At 40.7% G+C, this 16,855-nt stretch overlaps 1 protein-coding gene across 2 annotated transcripts in view; it reads right to left on the bottom strand.

Annotated features, from left to right (window-relative positions):
- SYT1 (synaptotagmin 1) overlaps nucleotides 1-16,855 on the bottom strand; it is a 189,769-nt gene that overhangs the window by 90,606 nt on the left and 82,308 nt on the right. For both annotated transcript variants that reach the window (XM_056845856.1, XM_056845855.1), the window contains one exon: nucleotides 12,614-12,781. In XM_056845856.1, coding sequence (XP_056701834.1) covers nucleotides 12,614-12,781 — 168 coding nt within the window. The remainder of the gene's footprint in view (nucleotides 1-12,613; nucleotides 12,782-16,855) is intronic.

Here is a 16,855-nt window from a genome sequence, read left to right as displayed (position 1 = left end):
ACAATAAGTCAAACCACTAAAGCCTTCCATAATTATAGTACAATTATATGGCTATTGTAGCCAGTCTAAAAATAATCTGTGTCCTGCTCTATCAGGACACTGCAAGCCATATTAAGTTGCCCTAGCCTGATCTTTAAAAACCCTCTTGTAATAGAAGTATATAAATGTTTAATGTTTAGTTAATGTATTGCACATTATCAAGAGATTGTCTTGGAATCTAAAAGTGATTGTATCAGAGATTATAAACTACAGATTGGAAATTACACCGCCAATCTGATAACTCACAGGCTAAAGTCACAGAAGCAAGCTAATAAATCTCTTATGGCTGACTCAGTGTGAGCAAATCATTCTTTCCAGAACAGCTACTAGACTAGACTATATCATTTTATAAAGCAAAAAATCCCTCATTCTGAAGACTTTAAGAATATGAAATTATGCAACTAGGCAATTATATAGAAGAGATGATTTAGCAGAATCAATGCTTTGAGAACAATGAACAGTGCATTCCTAAGGAGAGTTACTCCAGTCTAAGCGCATTGAAATGAATGGGTTTAGATTGGATTAATTCTCCTTAGGAATGCACTGAAACAAGCCAAAACATGATTATTTATTTAATTACAAACATTTCTTGAAAGGATCCAGGGCAAAACCTTATACTTGAGCTATCGAGCAACAATTACTTATCTGTCTGTCAAGCTTGCAATTGGTTCCACTGGAGACCTTCTGTGTCCATGCGTAGGTTGTGGATGCCTGCCTGCATATAATCTAAGAATTGCAAAGCCGCAGTAAATGCTATAACTCAGTACTGCTGAAAATAATCATTCTGCCATAGTATATTAGTGCTGAAAAGGGATGCAAGATACTACCAGTCCCTTTGTACAGCAGAGCTTTTTGATAGCTCTTGCAGAGAAACAGCACTGCATGAAGATCTACCCCTACCATTGATGGTAATGGAAGATCTTTGCCCATGGGCTTCTTGGGCTGAGGACAATGAAGTAGTGCTGAGGGTCGGTCATGATTAGATTAACTGTATGTCTTTTACTTAATCAATATCTACTGGTAAGAGGAGAAGGCCGCAGAATCAGGAAAACATTCATCCTGTTCTTCCCTTTATCACTGGCACCCCTCACCAAGTTAACATTTAAATTTATTTGTGTCTTATTAACATATCTCAAATTACACTCAGGAATAATAACAAAAGAGCTGACAGATAAACAAGTCATCCTGTGGCCATGGTGGAAAGGAAGACAAGGTAGGAGTCCTACAATTATTCATAAATGCTAATAAGTTTCCCCAATTGTCTCTAATAGCTCAAGCTGCCTTTATGCTCTTGTCTCTGAGGATTAGTGAACCTGACAAGTTTGTTTTTCATATCAAAGATATGCATTATGACTACCTAATAAGGAGACTCAAGGAGTTCAAAGCATGACACAGAATGGGCTGACCCCCATCCTGGATCTTAATCTGTTCACATTGCAAATTTAGTGTTTCATAGGAGGTGCCATCTCAATGATGCATCGTTTCACTGCCCTTACAGCTGTCACTACTCCCAAATTCTTTCTGCCTCGCCTGCTGCCACCTTGAAAATGCTGTTTTTTATATGTACACATATGCACATTAATGGATGTAGAATTTTGTTAGATCTCGGAAGTTAAGCTGGGTTGGGACTTGGAAGGGAGACCTCCAAGGAAGACTCTGCAAACCACCGCTGCTTGAAAACCTCACCAGGGGTCGCTACAAGTCAGCTGCAACACATGTATATTAACAACAGAAAACAATGGTAGATCAACGTGTAGAAAAATGCCTTATCTTCCTACCTTTAAATCTCAAAAAGACTGGTGCCTAGCTGGATATTTTGATTTAATTCAAAATAACATGTTTTTTGACAAAGAAAAAAAACCAGGTCCAGAAATATTTTATAGGACTATTTGAAAAAACAAAGTTACTTAAGCTTTCTACTTATATGTATCACTCTGCTAGAGTCATATCATTTGTAATATTAAAGGCATATGACCCAGGAGGACAGAGGTTTAAGTTGCCATCAAAAAGAGTTTCAAAATAAGGAACACAATGTGAGACTGTAAAGAAATACCTTGCATTTGTCAGAACATTACCATATTTTATTAGAATATCCTGTATGCAATATGTCAAAGTTTCATTTTGCAGTTATCTCTTTTTCCATTAATAGTTCTTGAAGTAAATTAATAAGGACCAGATGGGAAGACTGCTGAAGACTGAGAATACTCATTCTGCTACTAGATGGATGTTTGGAACTCCAATCTGGAATTAAATCCCAGAAAACAAGCCTACTGTTTGTTTCAAAACAAACAAAAAAACGAGACTACACAAGGAGTTCTGCAGACCAGGGGTTTTGCAGGAATAATTGCATAACATAGTGTGTAGCCCAGTTAACTTTCTTCAAGTTGTTAAAATCATGTGTCTCCTGAGCTTGTAAAGCATGGCATTTTAAATGGCAAGCTGTGATGTCCTCCTGCCCTTTGCTAGGCAATGGGTTGATACTAAGTATTGTGTAGAATGGGGGTTATACAAGTGTCAAAGGTATTGATTGGATGTTGCTGAATGGATTTTGTAGAATGGGGGTTATGCAAGTATCACAGGTAGTTCTTGGATGTTGCTGCTAATATCAGCACTGAGTGATCAAATCTGCTACATCCACATTCTAATTTGTACCTTCAAAATGCTACAATTGGGTATTTTTAAAATTTAAGCTCTTCCTTACATTAGCATTTCAATGTGTGAATGGTCATGTAGCCCTTGAAAGTATTTTTAATGGTAATTACTCTCAAGGCTATTCCTTCCCTTGCAGCAATGTCATGCCGTTTTAGGAAACTTCTACATTTAATTTTTTTTCTTCAGTTCTTGTGATTTACTTTTTGGAATGCTGTGCTTTCCTCCAGTCCTCTCTCTGGTGGGGGAAAAGCTGTCATCATCTAGAGCAGTGGTTCCCAACCTTTTTTTGACCAGGGACCACTAGGACTTTTTTGTTCGGTGCAGGGACCCCAAGGTTCAAAATAAAAAATTTGAGAATTTGAAAATAAACTTTAATCATAACTGTTAGTTAAACATTAAACTTAGAATAATATTTGAATATATATTTTTATAATAGAGAACTTTTAATTGAAAATATTAATTTGTTATGGGTTTATAACTTTGTTTCGCGGACCTTAATTTAGTTCTCGCGGACCCCTGGGGGTCCACGGACCCCTGGTTGGGAACCAGTGATCTAGAGCAAAGCTGTTTCTCTGAAAACATTATTTCCCTTATTCATTATACGTGGATGGGTTATTTCACTGTGGGTGCTGCAAAGGGCCTAGAACAGGTGTCACATCAAAGGGAAAAGGTGCCCCCCTGAATTTCTGGAAAGCTACCCTGTCTCTGGTACCGTCCCCAGCAAAAGAAATTATCACTCTCTCTCTCTCTCTGCAGTAGTGATACTTTGGTCCACACATAATCAGCAGACAACAAAAAAAGGAAGCAGACTGAAGCAGCATTCCGCCATCAGGTACATACTAGTGCCTGTTTGTGATGGGGAAGGGCTGTGGCTCAGTGGTAAAGAATTTGCTTTGTATGCCAAAGATCTCAGGTTCAATCCTTGGCATCTCCAACCAAAAGATGATGTGAAAGACCTCTATCTGAGACCTGGACAACTGCTGCCAGTCTGAACAGACAATACTGACTTGATAGATGAATTGTTTGATTCAGTATACAGCAGCTTCATGTATACATGGACATGGAGTTGGTTTATTGTCAGGCTTGCATGCTCCCTTCCTCCTTCCCCAAGCTCACATACATGAACATCTTCAACTATCTCTGATGTGTCATGTCATCCATTCTGTGTTCATGCTGTTGCTGCTCATCATGGTGAGACAAGTCTGAGGATAAGGTCTCTTCCCAGACCTGGTAGCAGTGGCCCAGTTGATGGGGAAGAGGCATGCATCTTCAGGACCTGTGCCCTTGCTAGTCCACCTGACTTGTAGCTGAACTCTGCTGACACTGTCACAAGTAACAGGCAAGGGTGGTTGAAGGTATTTTGCCACCCCATGCACTTACCTCCCATGCTACTCCTGTGGATGCAGATGGGCAGCAGCGGCAGAGGTGCAGGGCTGTGTGCACCTTCTCCCATGCTGGTTGCAAGGGGGACTGCAGCAGGAGCATCTCTACAATCCACCATGGAGCCCATTCAGCTGTCCTGCCTGAAGTCAAACCCTTCTTCTCAAAAGGCCTGCTCCCTATCCTAAGATGTGTGTTAGCTGTGGTTAGCATTGCAGTGACAAGAAAAAGCATATGCTTCAAAGAACTGTCTTCCTGTTCATCTGGACCAGAGCTGAGCGCTGGCTTCAGAGTCAGATTTCAGGTCTGTGGGAGCCCTTATCTTTCTGAATCCTGGAAAAGTTGTACACAAGCAATAGACGTTTGTAGCATTTGGTACATCGGTGGCATTTTGTCATGTAACTGCAAGTTTGGTTAAGCTGTTGCTAATCCTGTCATGTACACTGGATAACAGTGCCAGCTAAGGATTAGGACAGAATGATGAGAAGCACAGAAAGCAGTAAAGCCTTGCTCACCCCAAAAGAATTGATGGTCAACATTTTCATTCTACAAGAAAGAACAAAGCAACTATGTGTTGGTTTGCTCTTCAGAGGCAGGTTTAGTTCAGACAGCTAGTATAATAATAATGTTCTCTCTCAACAAGTTTTCTAGATTGCAATACTAATAACCAACATTCATTTGCTCTGTTTTCAGTCAAATACCGGGCACAATGCACAATTGAAAATAATAAGTTTAATATGAATTAATCATTTGGTTTAAGCAGCAAACATAGACAGTTCCCCAAAAGAAATTTTTATAATTGGTATACAGGGGTTTATAAAATCACCTTGTGGAGAATCTTAGAACTCACAAAAGTGCAAAGTCTGAGTAGAAAGGTAGAAAAAGTTTGAAATATGACACTTTGAAAGACCCAAATATAGAACCAAATATTCTAAATTCTATACACATATAATAGTATAGGGAAGACATACTCATAGAACTATGATCTTATTAGACAAGAAAAAATTAAGTCTTGGGGGGAGTAATAAAAAAGGAAGGGAAGGAGACAAAGATTGTGTGTGTGCGTTAAGTGCCATCAATTCACTTCCGACTCATGGCAACCCTATGAATGAAAGTCCTCCAAAATGTCCCAGCTTTGACAGCCTTGCTCAGGTCTTGCAAACTGAGGGTTGTGGCTTCCTTTATTGGGTCAACCCATCTCTTGCTGGGTCTTCCTCTTTTCCTGCTGCCCTCGACTTTTCCTAGCATGACTGTCTTTTCCAAAAATGTTTAAACAATTTTTGACCAAACCACCAAACTCCCTTGATTTTAAAAAGCAACGAGGATCTTTCTCATTCCTGTTAAATATCCAAATAAAGTTTTTTAAAAAGATTTTTGACCAAACCAGCAAACTCCCTTGGGTTTAAAAGGCAACGAGAATCCTTCTGATCCCTCTCAAATATCTTAACACATGAGTCTCCAATATGGCGGCTGCTGGCACCATTCCTAGAACCTGCCATCTGTTTTTAGAAAGTAGGTGGAGCCAGTTGTGGCTTTTTGTTTTTTTAATGTTTATGGAATAATGAAGACTAAGGATGTCAGACTCCAGGTAGGACCTGGGGATCCTCTGGTATTAGAGCGTATCTCCAGACTACAGAGATCAGTTCCCCTGGAGAAAATTGATGTTTTGTAGCATTGCATCCCTGTCCTCCCCAGGCTTCACCCCCAACTCAATTTCCCAACCTGGATCTGGCAACCCTACCCACCATCCCCCGCCAGTGGCCAAGGGGCACCTGGCAACCCTAATGCAGACAGTGCTTTATCTGTGTGAATAGTGGAGTGATATTCTAAAAATACAGTAGAACTTGATTCTGATTAAACACAATTGGACTGCAGGGCTAAAATGCTTAATGCGGCTAACTGGAACTTCTATTGAAGTCATCAGATCTTCCCAGTTTTCATGTATGCCTGTAGGGGCGTTTTTGGGGATAGAGTCCCCAAATTTGCAGCGTGGCTACAAGGGACTCTCTTTAGATGGTCACCGAAGTTTGGTGAACTTTGGGACAGGGGGTCCAATTTTATGGGCCCACAAAGGGGTCGCCCCATCCTCCAGGCATTTGTGAGCCGAGTTGTCCATTGGTTTCAGGTTCAGAAGTTCAGCATTGTTGAGGACTAGTGGAAAGAGCCAATTGCCAGGTTGGCGCCTCAGAGTCTGGGAGCTGCCTTCGTTTCTGGGGCACATAGCATGATGTCCATGCAAATTAGCTTCCAAACAGAGGACAAAGGCTTAAATGCAAGGAAAATAAGGCATAGAAAATATTTCTTTTGGTGGCAAATGACATCCTGTGGACAGTCCTTTATTGTGGTCATCAAAAATCTGATTTCAAGGGATGGTCACGGTGTGGGGAAACGAAGCCTCTACTCGGGGTAACCTTCAGTTTGAGAGCAGGTTTTCAGAGGGGGGTGAGATTGGAGCCAGCTGAAGTCTCAACCATGGGGGCTGTCTGAAGGAGATTGCTCATCCACATGGATGAAGAAATCTCCTTTCGGAAGCCTGGTGGTCAACAGCTGTTGAAGGTGGCTCTTTTTAGTTGGAGGGTATATCCCTCCGGACGGGACTTGGTGAACCCCATCTTTTAAAAAACCCTTATGCTTAATCCAGATTAATCCACTGAATGGTTGGTCAGACCAAGTATGGGGCCCTAACAAAACGAGTCAAAAAAAAGAAAGAAAAAGGGGAGAAAGCCCAGAGCCATGCCTCTGAGCAAAGCTGAACCTGAAAAAGCTGAATAATTATTTGGCGTTTTTGGGAAGCACCTATTCGGCTTTTGGCGTTTTAGTGTTGGGTAGACATCAGTTGGAATACTGTGTCCAGTTTTGGGCTCCACAATTTAAGAAGGATGTTGACAAGCTGGAGCGTGTCCAGAGGAGAGCAACCAGAATGGTCAAAGGTCTGGAATCTATGCCCTATGGGGAGAGGCTTAAGGAGTTGGGTTTGTTTAGTCTGGAGAAGAGAAGGTTAAGGGGTGACATGATAGCCATATTTAAATATTTGAAGGGATGCCATGTTAATGAGGGAACTAGCTTGTTCTCTGTTGCTTCAGAGACTAGGACATGGAGTAATTGATTTAAACTAAGAGAAAAGCAATTCCACCTAAACATTAGGAAGAACTTTCTGACAGTGAGGGCGGTTCGACGGTGGAATGCCCTGCCCCGGGGTGTGTGTGTGGAGTCCCTGTCTTGGGAGGTCTTTCGGTAGCACTTTTATTGTGGGATCCTGCATGGCAGGGGGTTGGACTGGATGGCCCTTGTGGTCTCTTCCATCCTAGTGTTATTTTGGGTAAACCTGAAGCCCAAATATGGCCAAAGTGGCTAATTTCAGGTTGATTTTCGGTTTGGGTTTATCGATATGCACACCCCTAATCAGCATATATTTACAGTCGGGATTTTTTTGTTCCAATGTGCATCCCGTCATACTTGTCTGCATTGAACTTAATTTGCCACATTGTTGCCCACACCCAATTTAGAGATATTCTCCTGGCGCTCTTCACAGTTAGCCCTGGTTTTCACTACCCTGAAAAATCCAGATAATTTATGAACAAATTAAATAGCACTGGCCTCAATACAAATCTTTGTGGGTCCTTCTCACTTCTCTCCATTGAGAGAACTGTCCATTTATTCCTACTCTCTGCTTTTCATACTCTCTGTGTCTTGCTGTTTAACTAATTTTTAATCCATAAAAAGACTCTTATCCCCTGACTGCTATGCTTACTCTGGAGTCTTTGATGAGGTACCTTGTCAAAAGGAAGGAATAGTTATTGTTTTGTTTCAAGCAATTTGCTCCTCACATTCTCTTCTTGCTCTCTCTGCTTACATTTGACATTTGCCAGAACTTGTGCTCTTCTCACACCTGGTCCCTTCATTCAAGCAAACCTTCCATCTTTGTGAGGAAGCCTTTCTACGGCTTTCTTGGGTTGGCAACCATGCCAGCATCCTTTTAGACTTTGTAGTACTTTCCCTAGCCCAAGCTATGCATTCTATCTAAGCATATTATTGTGCACTTCAGGGCTGGTCCTACATGCTGGAAGCACAATGCTGGGTTAGATATAATTTGGTCTAATCTAGCATGGCCATTTTATGAGGAATTTCTTGCTTAATACAATACCTTTCTTAGATAAATTATGACAGAAGAACTGTCTTTCAGTCTGGAGCGTACATTCTGAATAAATTCACCAAGGAATATTCAACACTAAGAATTTCCTTATACTATACAGCCTGTCTAAAACCATTATAGCAATTTACAATGAGAATCCAATTGCTACTCTTTTCATTATTCGGCTTTGTGCAAGACATTTATTTCTTTGTGTTTAATAAATAAATCCTGTCTATCATAGCTTCTGTACAAAGTGCTTTAAATGTCAGTTCAGCAAGTAGTTAAACTAAAGTGAAAATACAACAAGATCTGAAAAGAGGCTAAATGGTTACTATGGTAATCTCTGACATGGTCTAAATTGGCATTTAAAAATTGGCAGGAGGAATGTGAAGAAAATGACTAAGCTTTCTCTTTCTTAGTCTGCTCCTCCCAGTGCTTTGTCTTTAACCTTTTCAGAAATGCATCTTTTTCTATTGCTTTTGAACACAATCCAGTGTGGAAATTCTCCCATGCAAACCCATTGAAATGAATTTCCTACTGGATTATGCCTTTTGTACATTAAAGTTTGCAAAGGACACATTCTAGGTAGCAGAACAGTCCCTGCAATACATCTCAATGTTATTCTTAATTGATTGCTATTACTTATACAGTTTCTATTACAAGATTTTGATTGTTTTCAGGTGCCCGATGAAACTCGTTTCCATACTTACTGGCTGACAAGCAAATATGCACAGTTGGTTATAAGATGTCCCCTTTTTTATGGCTTTCTGTAGAAAGCCATGGATAGGAAAAAAATATTGAAGCCCATTACCAGAGCTTCAGTACTATCAATACAGAATATCAATGTCAATACAGACTTCCCCCTGCTCTACTGTAATCTGGATTTTCCCAATCCGTTTCCCATAGCCCCCCCCATTTATCTTTTTGACCCCCTTATCTTCTGCCCTATTTTTAGCAATTCTTTGCTTTGCTACAACTGATTCTCCCTAAATGCCAGACAAGGCAATGACAACCGACACTGACAAAGCTATATGGAGTTGTGACTTGTACTCGTGTTCAGCGGCCTCATCAATATCTACCACTCATTCTTGCAGTCTGGTGCAGTTCCATAAAACTCTCATAGAAGAGCAGGACAAATACATACATAGCAGTTTTAATCTCTATAGTGCTTTCTCAACATTAACATTCATCATCTTTTTTTTAGGGAAATGGGAAATGCTGTAAAGATGTTTGTCAAATTTGCTTGGGTCATGAGATTCAGAGAGACGCCTCCAATGTCTCATTAAAATCCCATCCTTTGATATCAACCCTGACCCCTTTAGGATGTGTGGTAGGAAATAGACAACTTTAGTTAGCAACGGAGAGGGCAACAGCTTGTCAGATGTCTTTTATTTTCTGTGGTCACATTTTGCTCATTAAAAAGTATGTGCTACTATGTATACCAAGGAACCTAAAGTATGTGCTATTATGGAAAGAGCAGCTAGATAAGGACTTAGAGAAGAGATAGACTAAGATCACTTTAGGAGATGAAGCAAAAGGTCATGACTGTCATTAATGAAGGATTAAATGTCTGTTCCTTCAAGGTTACAACTGAAATAAGACAATTTTAAGGGCTCACTTTGCATCATTTAAATGCCAGTGTGTGTCTGTGTTTTTTTTAATGGTTTTACAATTTTTATAATTTCTCTTACTAAAATGATAAAACCTGAAGAAAAACTAAGTGAAATTGCCTCGTAACAATGTGTATTATTACAACTGAACAGACTGTCTGTGAATTTAGCTTTCTATGACAAATGTTGCATTCGCCAATTAAAATAAAGTGAAGTCTGTTATAAAATGTCTTCACAATAATTGAACATCATTACATTTGTTGTATAATTTTGGATGAGATCCAGTTGCTTAGGGTTTTAAAGTCTATTTTAATTACGCTTTTGTTGTAATTAATGGGCCAGGTTGTGGTACTGTGCTGATGAGCGCTAACAAGACAAGCACGTGCCCACTGTTGCACATCTGACCTAAGCAATCTCCGCTTGCATCTTTGCTCCATTGTGTCTGGTAACTCTGTGACATTTTATACTGTAAACAAGCATGGCTTGTTGTCAGCCCGTGTAAGCCATGAACCAAAGACAATTTAGCATGGAACTAAATAGTTAAAGCGCAGCTCACACCAGTCAAGTACAGACAATCTACGCATACAGCGACAGGACTACAAGGACCATCTATTCCAATACCTTGCTTTAATTCAGAATCTCCCAATCAGCAACCCACATTTGCCTTGCATATTAACCCAGCTTAACCCACATTATTACTAGGGTTGCCAGGTCCTTCTTCGCCACCAGTGGGAGGTTTCTGGGGCGGAGCTTGAGGAGGGCGGGATTTGGGGAGGGGAGGGACTTCAATACCATAGAGTCCAATTGCCGAAGTGGCCATTTTCTCTAAAATTATCAGCAACAAAAACAAAAAAAATTCTAAATACAGTGATGCAAATTAACCAAATGTACACTTTCCATTTATGTAATGCATCATCCAAATGATGAATTGAAGAAAGGCATGTGTGCATGGTAAAGAACCAAACAAGCTTCCCCTCTTCTTTACTTGCCAGTGGTTCCTACTACCAAAGAGATCCACAACTTTTAAAACTGTAATGTGGCTTGTGGAAATTGCTGTGAAGACCACAGCAAGCAAAGCTGTGGCTGAATACAAAGTTCCTCCCCCGCTTTATGTGTGTCCTTTCTCTGAACTCAACCATAGCCTTATAGCAGCAGTGAAGCTTTTGCTTGCAGAATGTGGGTACCATTGTGAGGTATCTGCAGTTGGAAGAACTAAGGTGCCACCTTAAGCAGAGTTACACCCTTCTAAATCCGCAGACCTCAATGGACTTAGAAGGGTGTAACTCTGCTTAGGATAGCATTATTAATATAGGGATGTATGTACACAAATGATTCAGATTTGCAATCAGAATTAGCATTCAGTATTATCCAAATACAATTTTTAAAGGAGCAAGGAGCAAGAATGATTATCAGAAAATAATAATAAAGAAGACCTAATATATATACCAATTTTCAAACAGAAATATTTTCCAGAAGCAAATGTTTTATGGATTGAGAGCTGGCTGAAAAATAGGAAGCAGAGCATAGGAATCAATGGTCAGTTCTCACAATGGCAGGATGTGCCTCAGGGATCTGCGTTGGGACTGGTGCTTTTTAACCTGTTCATCAATGACCTGGAGTTGGGGTTAAACAGTGAAGTAGCCAAGTTTGCAGATGACACCAAATTATTTATGGTGGTCAAAACAAAATTGGACTGTGAAGAGCTCCAGAAGGATCTCTACATACTGGAAGAATGGGCATTAAAATGGCAAATGAGATTCAATGTAAGTATAAAGTGATGCATATTGGGGCAAAAAATCCCAACTTCACATATACACTGATGGGATCTGTGCTGGCAGCGACAGACCAAGAAAGGGATCTTGGGGAGATAGTGGATAACTCAATGAAGATGTCAACCCAGTGTGCAGCTGCTGTAAAAAAGGCAAATTCTATGCTGGCTATAATTAGATGAGGAATAGAAAATAAAACTTCTGATATCATACTGCCCTTGTACAAATCTATGGTGAGACCACACTTGGAATACTGTGTACAGTTCTGGTCACCACACCTAAAAAAGGATATTACAGAGCTTGAGAAGGTGCAGAAAAGAGCAACCAAAATGATTAGGGGACTAGAGCAACTGCCTTATGAGGAGCAGTTAAAACGCTTAGGGCTGTTTAGCTTGGAAAGAAGGCAGCTGAGGGGAGACATGATAGAGGTCTATAAAATTATGCATGGTTTGGAGAGAGTGGACAGGGAGAAGTTTTTCTCCCTGTCCCATAATACTAGAACACGGGGTCATCTGCTAAAGCTGGAGGGTGAGAGATTCAAACAGATAAAAGTAAGTATTTTTTCACACAACGCATAATTAAATTGTGGAACTCCCTGCCCCAGGATGTGGTGGACTAGAGCTTGGAGGGCTATAAGAGAGGAGTGGACATATTCATGGAGGAAAGGGGTATTCTTGGCTATTAGTTAGAATAGATACTAGTCATGCTGCATACCTATTCTCTCTAGTATCAGAGGAGCATGCCTACTATTTTGGGTGCAGAGGAACAGGCAGGCTGGTGCTGCTGCAGTCGTCTTGTTTGTGGCTTCCTAGAGGCACCTGGTTGGCCACTGTGTGAACAGACTGCTGGACTTGATGGGCCTTGGTCTGATCCAGCAGGGCCTTTCTTATGTTCTTATATGTTCTTAAGTTTTCTAAATGTTTCTACAATGGTGCATTATCTCAGATTACTATGAAACTGAATACATAGTTGGCCCAGTTCCCCTAATGAGACTGTATATATATGTTTTTATGCCATTTCATTTTTCCTACCTCTTCTTTTTCACCACTTTGCAAGTCCCGCCACTCTTCAGTCACATGACCGAAATCTATTGTATTCATTGCCACCTTGTACTCTCCAATTACATCATGTTTGGAGAAGCGATCAAAGTCATATACCGACATCACTAAGGTTTTTCCTCCCAGTTCAGAATACGGCACCTAAGGGGGGAACAAAAGAGAAAAAGCATGTTCTGTAGTTTACACAGTAAATAGGGTTTCACTACAATGCAAATCCATTTCTTTGGTTTATTGGCTGTCATTCTCAGGAAATTGAACTAGAAAAAAACACGAGATTTTCTTGAGAGTCGTCTGATGTACGGCTTGTAAAACTAGAAAATATCCTATAGAACTATGCAGAAACTCAGTCATCACGCTGAAGATTTTGCTATGCATTCTCAACATCTAACTCTACCTTGAAGCAAAAGACCAATTATTTGTCCCACAGATACATGAGGTTTTGATACTGCCGTATGTTTCTTTCAATAAATCATGCTGTCATTCTCCGGAAAAGGTAGCATGCAGACTGATGGGAAAGCCAAGAAGTGGCTTTCTGTGTTTGACACAGAGTAATTAGGGACTAGAAGTTTTCTTAAAATGGCTCGGTTTTACCTTTTGCATTGTGAATGTTGACACTCACCCTATGGCATGATACATTGCTATCAATCTTGACAGCAGGAGGCTAGGTTCTGGCTAATTTTCCAGCTGTTCTGATGTGTTAAGGACAGATGCTTTAGATTAGAAGAATGGTCATTAGTCATGCTTTTAATATTCATGGGAAGTGATACAAGTTGAAGCAAGCAGCACTTCTGCAGTCTGCTGGGAAAATATCTGCACTTGGGCTGGAGGCATAGTCAATTTGAATAAATGTCCTCTTACTTTTTCCAATAATGTCAAAAATCCTGTCAAAAATTACTGGGATTTTTACATAGGGAAATTCCAATGAAGTACAATGTTTGAGCATTTCTACCAGCCTTGTTTGGTTCTTTCAGGGATAGCTCAACATCTTTGCCATCTCAATAACCCTCACCTTTCATGCTGCCTCACAGAATGAAAGGTGAGCTGCAGAAGCTGAGCTAAGCAGCAGTGCCAGGGGTGTAAGGGCACCCTTCCCTGTACCTCTAGTGCCCAGCTTGGGTCCAAGGTGGCTACAGAAGCAGCTCACTTTGGAACTGGTGGGACAGTAGTCAGGAGGTGCAGACTCCTCCCCTCTGCTTCTGCTGCCCTGCTTGAGTCCAAAGCAGAAGCATCACCCCTTGCAACCAGTGGAGCAGCACACAAGGAGATATCCCTCTGATTCTGCCACCTGGCTTGGGTCCACTGTGGCTGTGAAAACCATGATGGGATGGCATGGGAAATAGTGAGCACCCCTTGTCTCTGCTAGCCAGCAGAGGTGGTTGCCTTGCATCCAGAGACATGGGGGCACCCATGACTCTCCCTGCACCACTCCTCTGATTTGGCACCTCAAGCAACTGCTTGGAATCACTTAGGCATTGGACTAGTTCTTTGCGGACATTTAACATTTGAATTTATTTATTCGTTTGACTTTTAGCTCATCTTTGGTCCAGAAGGTTCCCCAAGGTGGCTTACCTAAAGAAGTAAAATTACTCCCCAAGAGGTGCTTCCAACCCTTTATGATACAGAGTAGTGCTGTGGGGTAGCATCCAAACCTCAGTCCTTAGTTAATAATTGTGTGGCCATTTAGTTTTCATTTTCTTTTTTTAAAAAGACTGATAGAATAGGTGCAACACTAGTTCTCTTCCAGAAATGCTTGTTATTAGAATGGTATGAAGGACTCTTTGGGGTGTTTCCATTAACATAAAAGGGAAGAAGGCTTGCCTGTTAAATTGCCTGCTCATATCATATACATCCAAGCATAATGCATTTTTGGTTAGATAATGGACCCTATTTTAGCAGTGTCTTCCACTTGACTATCCATTTTATCTCACCTCTTACTCCCAGGACCATGGACAATGTACATAGCTTTCCCCCTCTTTTATCCCCAAGCAATCCTGTGAGCTGGATAAGGATGAGAGAGAGAGTCATTCATCCTTGGTCACCACTGAAATACACAGCAGAGAAGAGCTTTAAACCTGGGTCTCCCAGATGTTAATCCAACACTGTGATCAATACTCCACACTATTTTCTCATAGGTTAATGTTTTTGAGAAATTTGACTTTTCAAAATCCTGAATATTTATTAAAAAACTATTTTAAAACAATACTTCTGAAGACAATGTCTCTTTCTACTGACGTTTACATGCCCAAAATATGACACGATACATTGGTTACTACTAATTTTGGAGATCTAACAAAGCAAATTACGGTATTAGATTTTTATCACTGTTATCCTCAGGCACTGTATTTATTTACAATATTCATTCTACAGTATGTTGGGGGTGGGTGGGGTTGGCAAAAACAGGGGCATCTGAAGAACTGACAATATTATCCCAAAAATCAAAAATTCTAATTTCAGCAACAGTGGATTTATTTTTTTAGCTGTACAGCATCTGCCCTTATATTTAGAGACACAGCTGGGTGCTTAAGAAGCCCTTATGCGAGTTTGACACAAAGCACATAATTAACACGGGCACAGAAGTCTTATGGTTGCCATTTCACTTTGACAACCTGTGGCAGCAGCCCAGAAATCACAGAAGCTGCTCACATAAGAATCTTCAGCCTCCAGCAGCATCACGGAACTACTTGAAGACTCCCTTCTGGGTGAATGCTTTTATTCTGCATGGCTCTCTACTTTCTGATGCTAATGGTTTAGAAAGATTCACATTCTCATGGCATCCAGGTCAAGGTGTAACCCCAGAGGTGAAACTCCTTTCAATATTGCACTCTTGAATATGTACGACTGTAAATGCACTAATTAAAAGCAATTTAATTTTCTCCACAGCTGACTTTGCCTTAGTGTTTCTCAGTCTCGCTCTTTTCCCCCAAATCATTCCAGGAGATAAGACAATAATTCATACCAAGCTACTCCAAGGAAACGTATGTGGCTCTATTGCCCACATTGTCACTCCAGAAATGGTTATTACAAAAGAGCAAAAAGGCTTGATGTTGGATCTGCACCTCTATTATGCATAGAGTGACAATTCTCATAAATGTTTGCCAAAAGACTACAGGAAACATTTCATGGTGGGCTGCCCCTGAAGTCATCAGCTATGACTTGCAAAGCGACAAATCTGCATGGAGGCATCTTGGTAATAAAATATGAATGCTAAAGATGCATTGAGCATGATGCAAAGATTCACAAGACTTCAGAAGAGTGCTCAGTCTCTTCTATGAAAGACAGAGTTTCCTGTGTGGTGTGCTTTCCCTGAGTCATAGGAAAGAATAGTGTACCCATTCATATTAATTGGATGCATTGGAGTTTCCATGTTGGCATGAAAAAACTGGTTAGTGGCAACTGACTGCTACCCACTAAAGCCCGCATTGGCACAGTCTCCATTCACTCATTGGACAGCCAGTGTGGTGTAGTGGCTAAGAGTGTTGGCCTAGTATCTGAGAGACCCAGGTTCAAATCCCCACTTGTGCCATGGAAGCTCACTGGGTGACCTTGGGCCAGTCATTCTCAGCCTAATCTATTTCACAGGGTTGTTGTGAGCATAAAATGGAGGAGAGGGGAATGATGTAAGCTGCTTTGGGTCATCATTGGGGAGAAAATCGTGGTACAAATGAAGAAAATAAATACATTTAAAGGTAAAGAAGCTGCATCACTTGGTGGACTGTGGTCATCTCGATTGACTCAAAAGATCTATTATCTTGGACAGCAAAGATGCTGGTTGTATCTTCTCTTTTGCACACTATATGTGCAGCATTTATTGTGCTGTTTCATTTTAAATATACTCAGTAAAGAGCTTTTCCTTCTCTGCTCCCAAAAATAGCTGGGGGGGTATTATTATTTTTATGAACATCTTCAAGAGAAAACAAACTTATGTCTGCAGTAGTGGTGGGGGCCTCTAGGGATCTCTTTCTTGTTGAGTGATTACATAGCCTGAATCTCTTATTTTCCCTGCTTTCAAACATAGTCATTATAAGACTAAGCATACAGAAGGAACAGCCGATAGCTATTGAAGTGCAGTGAACATTTCAGTCCAAAGCCCTTCCAAGTATGTTCAACTACGCTGCTTTGACTTTGCTGGAACTGGACTCTGTGTTTGGGAAGCATTATTAACTGCTTCCTCCTTGCCCACTATTGTATAGACATTTGAATTACCACACTGTACCG

Source organism: Euleptes europaea, chromosome 3 (assembly GCF_029931775.1).
Source record: "Euleptes europaea isolate rEulEur1 chromosome 3, rEulEur1.hap1, whole genome shotgun sequence".
Classification (NCBI taxonomy): domain Eukaryota; kingdom Metazoa; phylum Chordata; class Lepidosauria; order Squamata; family Sphaerodactylidae; genus Euleptes; species Euleptes europaea.
This window is presented reverse-complemented; position numbering and strand designations above follow the sequence as displayed.